At 35.1% G+C, this 16,190-nt stretch overlaps 1 protein-coding gene and 2 non-coding genes across 3 annotated transcripts; 1 reads left to right on the top strand and 2 right to left on the bottom strand.

The window, feature by feature from the left end:
- Positions 1-3,639: 3,639 nt before the first annotated feature.
- On the bottom strand, positions 3,640-4,392 carry LOC129951217 (protein suex-1-like). Its single transcript, XM_056063257.1, has 3 exons — positions 4,234-4,392; positions 4,062-4,151; positions 3,640-3,988 (listed from the first exon to the last, which is right to left on the bottom strand). Exons 1-3 carry the CDS (start codon positions 4,240-4,242, stop codon positions 3,773-3,775), a joined length of 315 nt encoding a protein of 104 aa, XP_055919232.1. The 5' UTR covers positions 4,243-4,392; the 3' UTR covers positions 3,640-3,772.
- A 9,134-nt stretch (positions 4,393-13,526) lies between these two features.
- On the top strand, positions 13,527-13,633 carry Trnay-gua (transfer RNA tyrosine (anticodon GUA)). Its single transcript has 2 exons — positions 13,527-13,563; positions 13,598-13,633. It is a non-coding gene; the product is annotated as a tRNA-Tyr (tRNA).
- A 512-nt stretch (positions 13,634-14,145) lies between these two features.
- Positions 14,146-14,252, bottom strand: Trnay-gua (transfer RNA tyrosine (anticodon GUA)). Its single transcript has 2 exons — positions 14,216-14,252; positions 14,146-14,181 (listed from the first exon to the last, which is right to left on the bottom strand). It is a non-coding gene; the product is annotated as a tRNA-Tyr (tRNA).
- Between the last annotated feature and the right edge of the window lie 1,938 nt (positions 14,253-16,190).

Below are 16,190 nucleotides of genomic sequence, written 5' to 3'. Positions count from 1 at the left end.
AAGCTTGAAGCCTAAATTTCAAGTTTTTGAAAAGATATTTGAATCGATATTTAATTTTTACGAACTTTGAGTAATGTTTTTTTTAGATTTTTATTTTTTATAAAAAAAACTATTAATTCAATTTTTCTCAAAATTTTATCAGATTTTTAAAACATTATTCTTCGTTGCTCAAAATTGTTTTGGAGATGAAATCATATGTTAGTCGTTAAATTTAGGAGGTGACAAATTTTTTTTTTCAGTTTTTTTGATTTAGAAAAAAAACCGTTAGATAGATTTTTTTCAAAAAATATATTTCTTTGAGATCACGTTACAGTTTATTATATAAAATTAAATTCAAGTCTCTAGCATTTTTGGTTCGTAAGATATTTAGGGTTAACCGAAATTTTCACCTTTTTTTTAAACTGCTATGGTTAAAAAACCACCCACGCAATTTTCTTGAGATCCCTTTCTGCATCTTTCTGCCTTATTAACTGTATAACAAAATTTATTTGAAGTCGATATCTCTTCTGGTTCTTGAGCTATAGACGACGAAAAAAACGTCGTTCGTACGTCCGTACGTCCGTACGTCCTGGAAATTTATGTTCTTTTTTTTTGCGGCTATGCTGGAACTCATCAGCTCTGGCAGCATAGAAATCGAGAAGGGCTTCTGTTGACTCCTTTTCTTTGTGTTTTCCATTTCACACTTGACTTGGTGGTTGATTTCAAAGTTTTAAGTTTAACCAAACAAATTTGACATAAAATAAAACTCCAAAAAGGGGGTTTGTTCGTAGACTACTACATTAACATGTGGTGTTGAAGCGAGCTTGAAGCTCGCCTCAATACTTTATATACCTGAATCGAGTTGAGATTTATCTATTCTAAACTGAGATAAACCTTTTTTGGAAACATAGCAAAACATAAATATCTTTTCTATTGTTTTTTCTTGCAAAATCAGCCCAGTTAGTCCATTTTCACTAACAAAATTAAATAATATCAACAGTAATAGATTCGTTGTTTCCGCAATGGAAAACACACATGATTCCAAATGCAGACATACTCAACGAACACAGCCATCGAGATACAAATGCAATATCAATCGTACCAATATTTGAGAACGAAATCACATAAGATCCATTCGAGGCTGGTATAAATGTCAAAAACCTATCCATAGTGAGATTCTACTCAAAACTTTTATCGGTGTTATTCACACTATGGATATTGTTTTTGTTATTCGTGTAAAATCCTACTTTACTATGGATTAATTTCCCAACAAAACACGGGTAATATTGAAAAGCAAAAGTATGCGTCATAAATCAAATAGAAACTATATTGCTATCGTTTTGTTAAGAATTTGGGTGGAAATATCTCTTCAAACGCATATAAACTCACATTTTGTAATTCATTCATCGTTCATTGGTCGCGCTCATGTGAATACTGCTTATATGTAAACGGAATCCCAAAAAACTCTGCTAATGTAAGAAGACAAGTTCTGGAGAGTGTATATGCACGAAGCCATGGTATCTTCATTTGCCGTTTTTCTTTTTTAGTTCAGAGCAGTGAGCAGAGCTCGAACTGTCAAAAGCAAAAACACTCTAGTAAAGATATAAATCCTTCGTACGTATCACCCTCCAAAACCCATTTGTTTACAATTTACATTATTGTATTTGTAATGTGGACGAATTCAACGAGAAAAATTGACGTGTTTTCACACATACATAGACACACTTACTGAGTTTTTTGGGGAAATTTAATAAATTAGAGGAGAAATTACACGCACACTATGAAAAAATTTATGAGGCTGATTTCCGGTTTAGCTTGTAGGCAAACCAAGATGTCTACCGAGGATTTATATCTTTATATAGAGTGTTTTTGGTCAAAAGAATAATTGTGTTTCTTTTTGAGCTCTGATCGTTCAGAGTTTCGAATTCGTGTTTCTTTTTTAGTTCTGAACATGTTCAGTGCACGCTCTGTGAGCTCAGAATAAAATAACAGAGTAAACGGAGTAAAATGCTGAACACAAACAATTTGACATTTTAAAGCCGGGAAATTACAAAAATTATCGTCAAAACAATAAAAATAGCGGAAGAGGCCAGTCGCTTTCGTGTAGAAGGAAAGATAATTTAGAAAAAATTATTTGCATATAGCATTTTTATGAATCAAATTTATTTCAGGATTCAAATGGACCAACACTATGACTGTTTTATAAATTAATTTGATTAAAGACAATTTTGAACGCCTTTAAACAGACGACATTTAAAATCAAGACAGTTTAGTGTTCAAGTTGTTAACTTCCCATAGGAAGTTATTGTAATGCGTCCGATTTGTCAAAATGAAAATTTTGACATTTCTCGACGTTTCAAGGTCCCTAGAGTTGAAATAAAAGATTTTTAGAAAAATGCCTGTGCGTGCGTGTGTACATACGTTTGTACGTCCGTACGTCCGTACGTCCGTACGTTCGCGACGTTCGCGACGTTTTTTTCGTCCATAGCTCAAGAACCAGAAGAGATATCGACTTCAAATAAATTTTGTTATACAGATAATAAAGTAGAAAGATGCAGAAAGGATCCTCAAGAAAATTGAGTGGGTGGTTTTTTTACCATAGCAGTTTGAAAAAAGTTGAAAATTTTGGTTAACCCTAAATATCTTACGAACCAAAAACGCTAGAGACTTGAATTAAATTTTATATAATAGATTGTAACGTAATACCAAACACGTATATTTTTTGAAAAAAATCAATATAACTGTTTTTTTTTTAAAATCAATAAAACTGAAAAAAAAATTGTCACCTCCAACATTTTACGACTGAAATATGATTTCATCTCTAAAACAATTTTGTGCAACGAAGAATAATGTTTTTGACATCTGATAAAATTTTGAGAAAAATCTAATTGACAGTTTTTTTTATAAAAACAAAAATCTAAAAAATAACATTACTCAAAGTTCGTAAAAATTGAATATAGATTCAAATATCTTTTCAAAAACTTGAAATTTAGAATCATAAGAAATATTGTTTTCAACATTTGGTAAAATTTTTAAAAAATCGAATTGACAGTTTTTTTTACAAAAAATTAAACTCTAAAAAAAAACAATACTAAAACTTCGTAAAAATTTACTTTCGACTCAAATAGCTTTTCAAAACTTAAAAATATTGGCTTGAAACTTATTTTCTTTCACAGAAAATATTGTCTTCGATATTCAGTAATTTTTATATAAAAATCCAACAGTCCGTTTTTTCATAAAAAATAAAATCTACAAAAAATAGTACGCAAATTTGGTAAAAATTGATACGAGTACATTATAGACAAACTTTTAAGCAAGACAAATCGACAGACGGGATGGGAAGTTATCAGTGTGGGTCGCATCCCAGCCTCTTTTTTCATAATTAAATCAGAGAGCTCTGAACATACTCTGCTCAGAACTCTACTTTACTCTGCTCGCTCAGACTCTACTCAGAGCTCAGCTCTGAACTAAAAAAGAAAAACACGCATATTAAAAGTTTTTTTTTTTGGAAGGAACTAAAAGCAAACCTTATAATAGTACAACAATAGTTGTCAAAAGATGACAGTTTACAAAGTTGCAGCTACAAAAAAAGTGGAGTATTCAAATTTGAAGCCTTTAATTTATATTAATTTATACAACATTTAAAAACAAATGAAACCAATTTGTTTTGTTTTAATTTAATACTGGACTATTTATTTATTTATACATACATACATATATGGCATTTAAAGTTTATTAATATAAGTCTTCGTGATCGTTAATCTAGCAAAAGTTTTTTTTTTATTATTTTTGTCTACCAATAATATCCATGAGGGTATCCTCCATAACCATATCCACGTCTATATCCACCCCAGTGATGACCATAACCACCGCTGTATCCCCAGCCTCCATATCCACCATATCCTAATCGAACAGTTGGATAATATCCAAAGCCGATGGTTTCTGCTGGCTTGAGATCACTTCCCTCTCCAGCTACTTCCAGATCAGCTTCATTTGGTTTGTCATTAGGCTTTTAAAAAAACAAACGAATGTTATTGGTCAATTTTTGATCATTTTAAACTGATTTCACTATAAGGTCTTACCAATGACGGGCTTTGAAGCTTAACTTCTTCTTCAGCAGCAGGATATGCGTTAACTGCAACAACGGCGAGGATCACAACAAGGGCAAGAAACTGAAAGTTATTTATTTTTTTAAAAAAAGGTTTTTGGTTAACGTGTTCACATCTCTTTATGACTTCCACCATCACAACTTACTTTGAACATGATGATTTGCTAAATTTTTTATTTAAACAATTAACACTTAAGTTTGAAAAATTATTGTGTGAATGATCTTAAAGTGATGATCGCTTTTGAAAGGCAATGATATTCAAATAAGTTCTCGATGCAAACTGATCTTGGAAGAGACTCTTATGGACCTTTTATACCTTATACTAGCTTCTGAAATATCATCAGTCCATGGATAATGAGTTTACGGATTCATACATACGTAATAAGAACAAAAAACAATTCTAATGAATTTATGATGATGACCATGAATATCAGACGTCACCGCGTGTTGTAAAAGGGGGGAGGAAGAGGGTTAGTGGAACGCAGCGAAGTGTATATGAAGTGTATAAGGAACAGTCATTCAATCACTAGTGGTGTAAATGGGAAACACAGATAAAAATGTGCAGCTTCAATTTAAAAGGTGTTTGATCTTGAAATCAAAGTTGACCTTCAATTCCAATATTTTTCTTATGATGAGTATACCTTTAGGTACTTAAGATATCAATAAACTCAATTTTAGTGGCGAAGATTTTTTATTATAACAATTATAAGAGCTATGATAGTAACATTGCAAAATGCTATAAGTTTATGGGAAAACCATAATAAATTATAGCAAAAGGAATTTTATGGTTTAATGTCTTTAAACAGATCTTGGCTTTAACTGGTCTTTGTGTAAACATGATGTTGAATTAGAGTCAGTAAACTTCATGCAATATTCGCTAAAACAAGGAGCCTTAATTTATGGCTTATTACTGTAAGACAGGAACAAACAATTAATCTACCTGAATTATTGAAGTTGTAACTAATGTTTTTGTAATTACAATCCATCAAAAGAGCTCAAAATTACTCATTTGTTTGACTTGAACGGATTTGAACTTATCAACATTTAAGATTTTTAAAACAAATCAATTAATATCAAAAATTCGTTATTAATTTCTTTTGTAATATGACTAAGTGTATAAATGTTTACTTTAGTGGGTTCAATAGAATTGGTTAAAATCAATCAAAAACTTAATTAAAATGACACATGTCAAAAGTCCAAAACGATCTTCAATTTAGTTATAGCTATATTTTTAGAAAAGGTTTAGAAAAGAATAAGTTGATGGACTATTATTCATTATGTATACATAACAAATGCAAACTCATCATTGATCATTGATTGTAGGTCATTTTAGGGGATTCCTAAGATTTCTAAGTTGATTATCATGCTTTTGCGAAGAAGCTTTAAATTATTACGTTTGTTTACACCATGTAAATAAATGCGAATCATGTATGTTCGTAAGCCATATTTTCTATAGAAATGTTAATTACATGGCCTCACATTCTTTAAAATGACTAATTTCTAATAACTGAACAATAGACATCGCAGTTTTTGCATTCATTGTGAAATGTAATAATAAATTGACATGATAGAACTATAAAGCATCTCGCCAAACAGTTTTTGAATGTTTTAAAAGAATTTAAAGCTTTTCAAATTCGCACTGGTAGAGTTTGGCGCCCCGTGTTTGCCATTTTGTTTTGGTGACATCTGTCAAATCTTTTGTTTATTATTCTGTTGTTTTTGACAAATCATTATGGCGAGTTACACGATTGAACAGCACGTTTAAATGAGTAAACTTTATTAACAAAACGTAAACGTAGTGACCCTTCACATTCGACTCTGAGAGGACAGCCAACACCCGTTCTTTCAAGGAACGCAAGATCGACTGAGAACATCACCGCGGTTCGTGAAAGTATACAGCAGAACCCGAGGCAGTCTTTTCCTCGCCGTGCACAAGAACTCGGTTTTTGGCACACTTCAACTTGGAGAGTTTTGCGTCCGGAATTGGGACTATACCAATACAAGATCCGACTGACCCAGGAGCTCAAGGTTTATGACCATAGACAACGCCGTAGATTCGTGGACTTATTTACTTACTTACCTAAGATGGCGCTACAGTCCGGGGCGGACCTGGACCTCAATGAACATGCGTCTCCGGCCTGCTCGGTCCCTAGCTAGCTGTCTCCAGTTTCGCACGCCAAGTTGGTTGAGGTCCTCTGGGTGCGCCACCTGAGTCACACTCTTCCTCTACTGCGCCGCGGCCGTCCCTCGGGATTGGATTCGAAGACCTTCCGGGCTGAAGCGTTGTATTCATTCGCTCTACATGACCCAGCCATCTAAGCCGTTGGACTTTAATTCTGCTAACTAGGTCAGTGTCGCTGTACAGCCCGTACAGTTCGTCGTTATATCTTCTCCTCCATTCTTTATATATGTGTACGGGACCAAAAATCACCCGAAGAATTTTTATCTCGAAGCATCCTACAGTTGAGTTTCGCACAATTGTTTAAAGAACGATGTTAAAGAAGTCAGATGACAGTGCATCGCCTTGTCTAAAACCTTTTTTGACATCAAATGCATCGGTAAGATTTTTTCCGACCTTAATAGAGCAGCGTGCATTCTCCATCGTCATTCTGCACAAACGGTTAAGTTTGACAGGGATGCCAAAACTAGACAATGCTCTGTAGAGCTCTTCCCTATAGATTCTGTCATACGCGGCTTTAAAATCGATAAAGAAATTGTGGGTATCGATTTGAAGTTTCTGGGTTTTTTCCAAGATCTGCAGTAGTGTGAATATTTGGTCGATAGTGGACTTTAATGGTCTGAAGCCAAACTGATAAGGACCAATCAGGTTGTTGACGAACGGCTTCAGACGTTCATATAATACGGCAGAGAGGATCTTATATGCAATGTTAAGGAGACTAATGCCTCGCAGTTTAGAGGGTGTCCTTTCTTATGTATCGTGCACACTATGCTTAGATTCCACTCATCGGGCATGGTTTCTTCTGACCATATTTTGTAGATGAGTTGGTGCATGCTCCCTACCAAGTCATTGCCTGCTGCTTTGAATAGTGCGGCAGCGATGCCGTCAGCCCCAGCTGCTTTGTTAGACGTAAGTTTATATCTTCTTCACTTCGTCAAGGTCGGGTAGGCGGAATTGTTGTTGCGTCGCAAAGGTTGAGTGGTTCTATCTCCTTACAGCGGAATTCGGTTCGTTATCGCGGTTCGTGGCTGGAGTTTTTTTTACCTTTTGGTAAACACATTCCTGTTGTGACATCCCTTTCTCTCCTCGATCCCGCGCTTCTCACGTCCCTCAATTCTGTCTATCAACTCCTACTCTCACCTCCCCGCGGTGAACATTGGGAGCCTAGTACCTCAACTGGAGATTAGTTTCTAACCCCAGTAGAAAGTTGTTGGGGACAGCAAACGATAGAGAGGGGGGAGAGGTGTTTCCACTAAGGCACCTCTCCTTATCTAGACGGCAGCGGACGAATTCTCGAGATGGAATCAAAGGTGGCGTCTATCTACAGTTCCAGTAAGGTTGAACTACTTAGTGAACACCTTATAGGGTTTCTTCAACATATTCGGAGCCTAGGCCTGTAAGGAGCGGTTTATCCGGCTCCCCGTCCTTGGAGTTACTAAGGATCTGGCCCTCCAGATTGAGGGCTGTGCCGTCGTGGTGACTTTTTGGCCACATAAAAAATACCTTTAGTTGCAAAGCACCAACAAGCCTTGGATTCACTGTTATTCGCTGAATGGGCTTCGAAAAAATCATCTTTAGTGACGAGGCGCATTTTTGAATGAATGGCTGTAATTTTAGATTAGATTGGTTTTTATTTTGGTAACGTTAATTACAATTTTTTAGTTGAAAGTAGAGATCCTGTGGCGTCATTCAAGTATTTCTCTCGTTGTTTTATGTCCACTGCGGAAATGAGGTGGTATAAAAAAGCTTGAAATAATCCAAGTTATTACACAAAAGGTTAAGTTCCATTCCACATTCTCTTGCCAAATTTATTCAATCAGTACACCAACTTGTTTTGGTTCGTATTACTTGAAGCGCTACTATCTTCGGAAGCCTATTATTGCTCATCTTTAAAACTCTCAAGATGTAATCGACTTGCATTTTTGGGGTTCTTTTGAACATAGGTGATACTCCTGATTCCAACATAATGACATAGTTGGGTGTATTTGATGGCAGTCTAAAAACTCTCTTAATAAAGAATTGGAGAAGTTTCTTAACTGTTTCGAATTGTTTCGTTCCCTAAGTTTGTGCAGCGTAAAACATGACAGACTCAGATACCGCTTCAAATATCTTGAACTTGTGCTATACTTTTGTTAGAAAAACATCTTTTCCAAGTTGCACTAATTGCACCTTTAGCCTTAACAAGTTTCTCTTTTAGATGAATTTTCATTCTCATTTTTTTCGTAAAGTGAACTCCAAGGTATTTGAATTTCGTGACAACTTCAATGACCTCTCCATTTTAGAACTATTTTTCTTTCACTGAATTGCGGCCTCCTTCTCGTTTGAAAATCAAAATTTTGGACTTATTCAGATTCACCATCAAACTCAAAAGCTGACAATATTGATACAAGCGGTTTATCATTAACTGCAATCATTCAGGTGATGCTGCCAAAAGAGCAATGTCGTCCACAAACAGCAATACTTTTGTCCGGCGAAGTCTATGCCACCTGGTAAGAGGTCTGTGAGATCTTCAATAAACAAGGCGAACAGACTCGGACTCAATGTACAGCCTTGTCTGACTCCCGATTGTTTTTAAACCCTTTCGACAACTCTTCTCCATTCCATACCTTACCAATTGTATCGGCACATAGATTCTGAATAAAGTCAACGAAAAACGTATATAGCTTCTTGTCCTTATTGAGGAATGTTTCTTCGATACTTTTAAGGGTAAAAATGTGGTCAACCATCCAATAACCTGTCCTAAAGCCTGCTTGAAACTTCTTTAAGAGCTTGTTGTTTTCTATCCATTTATTTAAACGTTTCTGCAAAACCAGCGTGAATATTTTATATGAAGCATTTAGAAAGGATATTCCTCTATAATTAGAAACCTCGGCCAAGATCCCTTTCTTATGAATCGGGAAAATGATTGACTCCTTGAATTCTAGTGGTATCATTACTGTTTCCATGACATTGTATTATGTAGTTGTCGGTAGATTGGTTAGCACTGCTGTTCTATACTTATAAAATTCTGCTGCTTTCCCAACTGTAAGATCCATTACAGCTAAAATCACTTCTTGGTGTCTCATTGCAGCATCAAGAGTTTCAATTTAAAAAACCTGGAGTAGCGTATTGAAGAACAAATTTCCCCTCTGTTGGATTCAACAAACTCTGAAAATGATCTGCAGGCTGATGAGAACCTATACTAAAATGGATTGCAAAATTGTTTCCGTTCACCTGCTTTGCCAGGTTCCAAAACTCCTTTCCGCTTTTACAAGACGCTAATTTCTTGGATTCAGCTTCGAAGAATGCTGCCTTCTTTAGCTTACATATTGACTTGAAAGATCCATTTGCCAACAAATATTGATCTGTATTCTCTAAGCCTTTCTACAGTCTACATCAAACCATAGCTCTATGAAGGTCCCCCGGGCTTTGTTGGCAGCTACAATTGGATACGACTCCTTGATTATTTTATCCAGCTTGCTTGATATTTCATCTCGTCGGTTTCCATTTCAGTTTCGGTAGGAAATTTATAACCTTGGACTCTTGAGCTTCTCTGGAAATCAGTCCGAACGTTATGATCATTGGAAAGTGGTCTGACTACGGTACAGTCTCTATTTTCATGTCAATGATATGCTCATTCCATTTGTTGCCTACGAGACTATAGTCTATCACAGAGCTTCCCTGACCACTGATAAAAGTTAAACGGCTGTGTTAACAACCAAAATTGCCGTATATGGGACGACACCAACCCACGCGAGGTTCACCAGGTGATAATGTATCCTCAAAAAGTTACCGTTTTGTGTGGATTTTGGGCCGGTACGGCGGCGTAGTTGGTCCACATTTTTATGAAAACGACGTTAGTAAGGCGGTCTCCGTCAACATTACGATGATAACTAATTTCTTATGCTCAAATTAAACCATATAGACCTAGACTACTTGTGGTTCCAGCAGGACGGTGCTACGTGCCACACAGAAACGCCACGATTGACATTTTCATCATCTTCCCGCCTTTATTGAAAAACCCTTTAAATTATGAAGTTCTGAAACATCTTTTCTTCGATTGTTGGCCATTAACTTTTTATCATGAGTAAAAGTCATTTTTTAGATTAAGTTTTTGCGATACTTGCATTTTTCGGATTTAGTGATTTTGCAGCTCGCATTATATTTAGTTTGGTTATTTTCTTGCCAAACACTAAAAAGAACACAATTGTTTTTGAATAATAAAGATTATAAAATTTAAATTTCAATAAAAATTGAATTTTTTCGCCCTTCATTTGTTTTGGAACTACCTGCACTGCCAACCACTAGAATACGGCCACGAATTTTGCCATCGACTTTCGGTTTTTATACCTGGAAAAGTTTACGACCTTTGAAAGGGTACATATTTCCCCATTTCAATAAAAGTAAAGGGTTAGTTTAGTAGGAAAGGACCGTTGGAATTCCCCAAGATCTATCTATCAACTACTAAAAACCATATGAAATGGTGTTTCACTTGAATGAGTTTAGTCCGAATATTTCCGTGCTGGAGTTTACATGTGCCATCTCTTAAAAACTTGTGCATTTTGATTTATACCGTTCTTTGCATTTTTTTAATGCTAAATATATTGTGCTTTTGTGTTCTGTTCTGTGTTTTTAAGTGTTAAAATTGAAAAAAGTATTGTATTGAAAAATGTCACGATATGTGTAAATAGTCCCGACAACTTTTGTTACATTTGCGGTGAAGTGGTATTTTGTAAGCAAAGGTGTTCCATGTCGGTCCGAGGTTGCAACAATGGGATCTTATAGGAAATGGTTATAACATCTTTTCGTACTAAACAAAAGGAGTTCCAGCGATATTTTGAAATGGATGTAAGTTTAGTTTCTTGCAATAATGTCAGTGCTTTGATGGTAGCTCTTAACAAAACGTACAAACGGAGTGAATGGAGACTTTTCATAGTTAGCTCTAAGTTAAGGTTAAAAGGCTGTGTTGCTACATAACATCAATATTTTACCTTTGGTTACGCAGTTTATATGAAGGAGTCTTATGAAAATGTAAAAAGTGTTCTGCTGCGGTTTAAATATGAGAAGCACCAACGGCAAATCTGCATGGGTTTGAAAGTCGTAGATCTGCTGCTTGGACTTCAATTAGGCTACACGAAATTTTGTTGCTTCATCTGTGAATGGGACAGTCGTGATAGAAAACAGCATTATATTAAAAAGTTGTGGCCTCATCGTCAGTCGCTTTAACCTGGGCAGAAAAATGTCAAAAATTACCCTCTAATTGATCCACGAAAGGAGTGACTAAGGCCCTTGCATATAAAGCTAGGACTCATGAAAAACTTTGTAAAGGCAATGAACAGAGATGGAGCTGCTTTTCAATACCTTCGCCAAAAATTTAAAATAATAAGTGAGGTTAAAGTCAAAGAAGGCAAATTCGTCGGTCCGCAGATAAGAGATATATTTAAAGATGTCAACTTTGCCTTGGTTCTAGACGGTAAGGAAAAAAAGCCTTGGAGGATTTTCGCCTTGTAGCACAAAATTTTCTGGGAAATAAGAGGAGCGACAACTATGTTGAACTTGTCGAAAATATGCTTTCCTCATACCAACAATTGGGTTGTAGTAATATTTCATTAAAAATCCACTTTTTACATTCCCACTTGGAGTTCTTTCCGAATAATTGCGGAACTTTTAGCGATAAGCACGGTGAGCGTTTTCATCAGGGCATTCCCAATATGAAAAAACTGTATCAATGCCATTTGAACGTTTCAATATTAGCGGACTTTTGTTGGACTGTTTATAGAGATATTAATAATAAATAAATAAATTAACTGGTGCAACAATCCGTTTGAGAACTAGGGCCTAGTGACTGACAACTCTTAACCATTCCTGTGTGCGAGTACTGTTGTCAGGGATGGAAGGGACCTACAGTTTTAAGCTGAATCTGAACTGCGAATTTGAGAAAGCACTTTTCATGACAAGAATTTCTTTTGGAGAATTTGTCAATTCCTCGCAACAGGCAGTACCCGCGAAAAAAACTTTAGGTGCCATATGTATGGATCGAACCCAAGACCTCTCGCATGACAGTCCAACGCAGAGATATTAAGGACGCAAAATACAAGAGGGCCACGAAAAAACCACGTTTTAGTTCTGTCGGGGATTGAAAAAAACATTGAAATCCTCTCTCAAAAAATTATGTTTTCGTTAAATATTTGCCAAATGGCAGCCGCGGCCCCAGTGGCACATCTCCATCCGATGATTCGTTAAATATATTGTTGCTGGCTTTTCGACGTACTTACACCTTTTTTTATAAATAACCCAGAAAAAAAAGTCCAACAGTGGTCAAATCACATGTTCTTCGCGACCAATTGCCATTTGCCACCACGCGGGTTTACGCCATTGTTTCATTAGCTGTGTGGCAAGTGGCATCGTCGTCCATGTTTAATCCACATATCGTCTACATCAATATCCTCCAATTCGGGCTAATATTAAAAGTTCGTTACCATCTCACGATAGCGAACACCATTCACTGTAACTGTATGAACGGTCGCATTTTGGAAAGAGGAAAATAATACGCCCCTATGATGCCGCAAGGACATTGTGGGTGCGTTCATTTTTTGACAATCACCGATGGACATTAAACCACTGAGGAATAACTTTATCGCATTGGTCGACTATTTATTTTTACATGTTTCTAATTGAGTAAAGGCCCAACTATAATAGACCTAACCGAGCTTAAGCCAGCTTAAGAGAACGAACCAATACGCAGTTTTATATGTCACTAACCATAATAGACGTTCTGCTCAATTTTGTTAAATCTCGAGCTCGAGCTTAAGCAAATGTAAAATTTGAAACGCATTTCAACCCAACATTTGCTTAAGTTACTTGAATCCATTATGGTTACTTTTTGTTTTGACGATAACTTCTGATAACTTTTCGTTCTTTTTTGACATTAGCTTACTTTCGGTTAAGTCTATTATAGTTGGGCTTTAAGTCTGAAATTGAAAAATGTCAAATGAAATAAAACTTGACGTTTAGGTGTGGTTCACATTCAACATCCACCCTTCGTTAGTTGAAATGTCGATGAAAAGATGTGAATCGCAACCGGGGTTTTTTCCGGGTTTTCACCCATTCATAGATTCAAGTGATGAGTTTTTCACGCACACTTAGCCATAGATAAAACAAGATGGCTTCTGAGATTTGGTATCTTCATCTAAAGTGTTTTTGATTTTATCAACTTCTTTTTCTTTTGATCGTTTTTTACGTATTTGGAGAAAATTAAAATTCGACTAACGGTAAATATCGCCTTCGATAGCTCAGTTGGTAGAGCGGTGGACTGTAGAAGTAAAATAATGTGATGAAAATCACAAGCGGATATCCATAGGTCGCTGGTTCAAATCCGGCTCGAAGGAATGAAGTAGATTTTTTTCTCAATTTCTTACATAAATATTCAATAAATATAAACAAATGAAATGAAACATTTATTTATAAACAAAACGTTTTAATGCCAATAACGTAATTAAAACTGTTCTGTTCCTTTGCTTTTAATTTCTCTGATCTTTTGTGTTATTTAGATCTGTAAAGTGTATATACCAAATCAAATTGACAGAACTGAGGAGGATAAAAACAACCCTATGTACATGAATATTAGTACCTTGGCAGTTGTGCTAGTGGCGCTGGTGATACCGAAAAAGTATTGTTTAAAAAATGTATTATACATGAGTATTCCAAATATTTTCAATTATTTTGTTGAACTTGCTTAAAAATTACCAATTTGTATACATATCCTCCACAACTCTTTCAGAAAAGCTCTCCATAAGACTACTATAGATTTTATTGATAAAACTTACCATTTATTATTTTAGCCACATTCAACATTTTAATTAGCTGAAATCATAATTAAGTTAAAAAAAACTACATCTTTTCCTTCGAGCCGGATTTGAACCAGCGACCTATGGATATCCGCTTGTGATTTTCATCACATTGTTTCACTTCTACAGTCCACCGCTCTACCAACTGAGCTATCGAAGGCGATGAAAATTTGCTGTCAAAATACGATTTTATTTTTAAGTATTTATTGGCCTAAAGAAAAAAGTGTGAATGTAGCCAGTTGGCAGCAAGTCTTTGAAAAATTACACGTTTAGAAAACATTCTAGGTTTGTTAATTCTGTTTGTTTCGTTTGCAACAATCCGAATGCGTTGTTGAAAAGAGTATCGGATTGGATTTTAAAGAAATGACGTAGTATTTACTTTTCAAATGTCAAGAGATGACAGCTGTCAAATTGTTTTATGGTGATTTTTGTACTGTTTTCTTTTTGGCAAATTGGTTTTGATAGTTTACGCAGGCTAAGTGTTTTGAGCTATTGTCAAACATCCTCAGTTCGGTCTATAAGTTAAACCATAAATCGATTATTAAACGAACAACGTTTGCAAGAAAGTTCATCGCCCAATGACGGTTTTAACTTTGACAGCTGCCCCAAATGCTTTGGAAAAACCTTTATTTCTATATGGTGTTTTCGGCAACACTAGTTTTTTATGGGTACTGCCTCTTGTCATGAAAAGCGCTTTCTCTAATTAGACGTTCGGATTCGGCTTAAAAACAGTAGGTCCCCTCCATCCCTAACAACAATACTCGCACACAGGAATGGTTGAGAGTTGTAAGTCACTAGTCCCTAGTTCTCAACGGACTGTTGAGCCATCCAATTTTGTTTTTTAGTTTCGACAGCTCACGCACGTTTGGTATTTTCAGTTATTGCCAAAGATCTTTCGTTTGGTCTAAAAGTAAACGAACGAACCACGCTACCAAATTATTGAATTTTATTATAAAATACGTGCTCCGTTAAAAAAGTTCATCGTGCACTTTTTTAGCGACAAAAGATGATAGTTTCAATTTGACAGATACCCAAATAACGACATATTCAAAATAAAATCCGCCTTTTCTCTTTGCATAAATACCCTTATGGAGTTTTAAATGGGTAAATTCAGATTTGTTTTCGTTGCAACACAAGTGGATCTGTTTTTTTTTTTTTAGTTTGTCATTGTATTTGTATACGTGCTATGAAGAGTTAGGTAAACCTGTCAATTTCTCAGCTAAACTTTTTTTTAAAAAATTGCTATAGCATTGGAATATTGGATATTGGGGTAAACCTGCCGAAAAATCCAAAAATAAATCAATTTATTTTTCCCCATGGAATGCAAAAAGAGGGGAGATTTGTGTTTTGACAGAACTATATCAAGAATAAATTGATTTATTTTTGGATTTTTCGGCAGGTTTACCCCAATATCCAATATTCCAATGCTATAGCAATTTTTAAAAAAATTTTGCTGAGAAATTTGAAAACCCCATTGTGAAACCTTATAAAGTTTAGGTTTAGGTTTAGGTTTAAAAATTCATTTATTTCTTATAATAAGTTTAGATACATCAAGTTTAATAAGACTAAAATGTAAATAAAAATTTTGAAATAAGTAGTGGCATTATTGTTAGAAAATAAAACAGTATTAAATGCCACTTCGATAATTAACAAAAAATCAAATAAATTTTAAACGTCAAGTATAAATACATATAAATACGTACAATTGGAAAATAAATCAAAGAGAATCACAATTAAAAAAATAAGTAAGCAAAGTAAAGAAAATCTTAATTAAGGACAAAAAGAACGACCAGATACAAAAATTTCAACAAATTAGAGAACCAATTCCCAAAAATTCACCAGAAATTAAAAGGAAAATACAAAAAACATTAAGTTTATGAAAACATTATTTTTTCCAAATCACCGAAATCAGATTCAAACAACCAACTCTTAAGATGTTTCATAAAAAGATTTGGTAAAATAAGTGTCCTTAACATACAAGGTAGTTTATTAAAAAATCTAGAAGAAGCAACAGTATAAATATTTCGAAAAGTAGTAGTCCGGAAGTTAGGAATAGATACAAGATATTTCAAGTTGTTTCGTACGTTATGACTGTGTA

The sequence above is a fragment of the Eupeodes corollae genome, chromosome 3 (assembly GCF_945859685.1).
Source record: "Eupeodes corollae chromosome 3, idEupCoro1.1, whole genome shotgun sequence".
NCBI lineage: Eukaryota > Metazoa > Arthropoda > Insecta > Diptera > Syrphidae > Eupeodes > Eupeodes corollae.
Note: the sequence above shows the minus strand (reverse complement) of the source record. Positions and strands in the feature narration are given on the sequence as shown.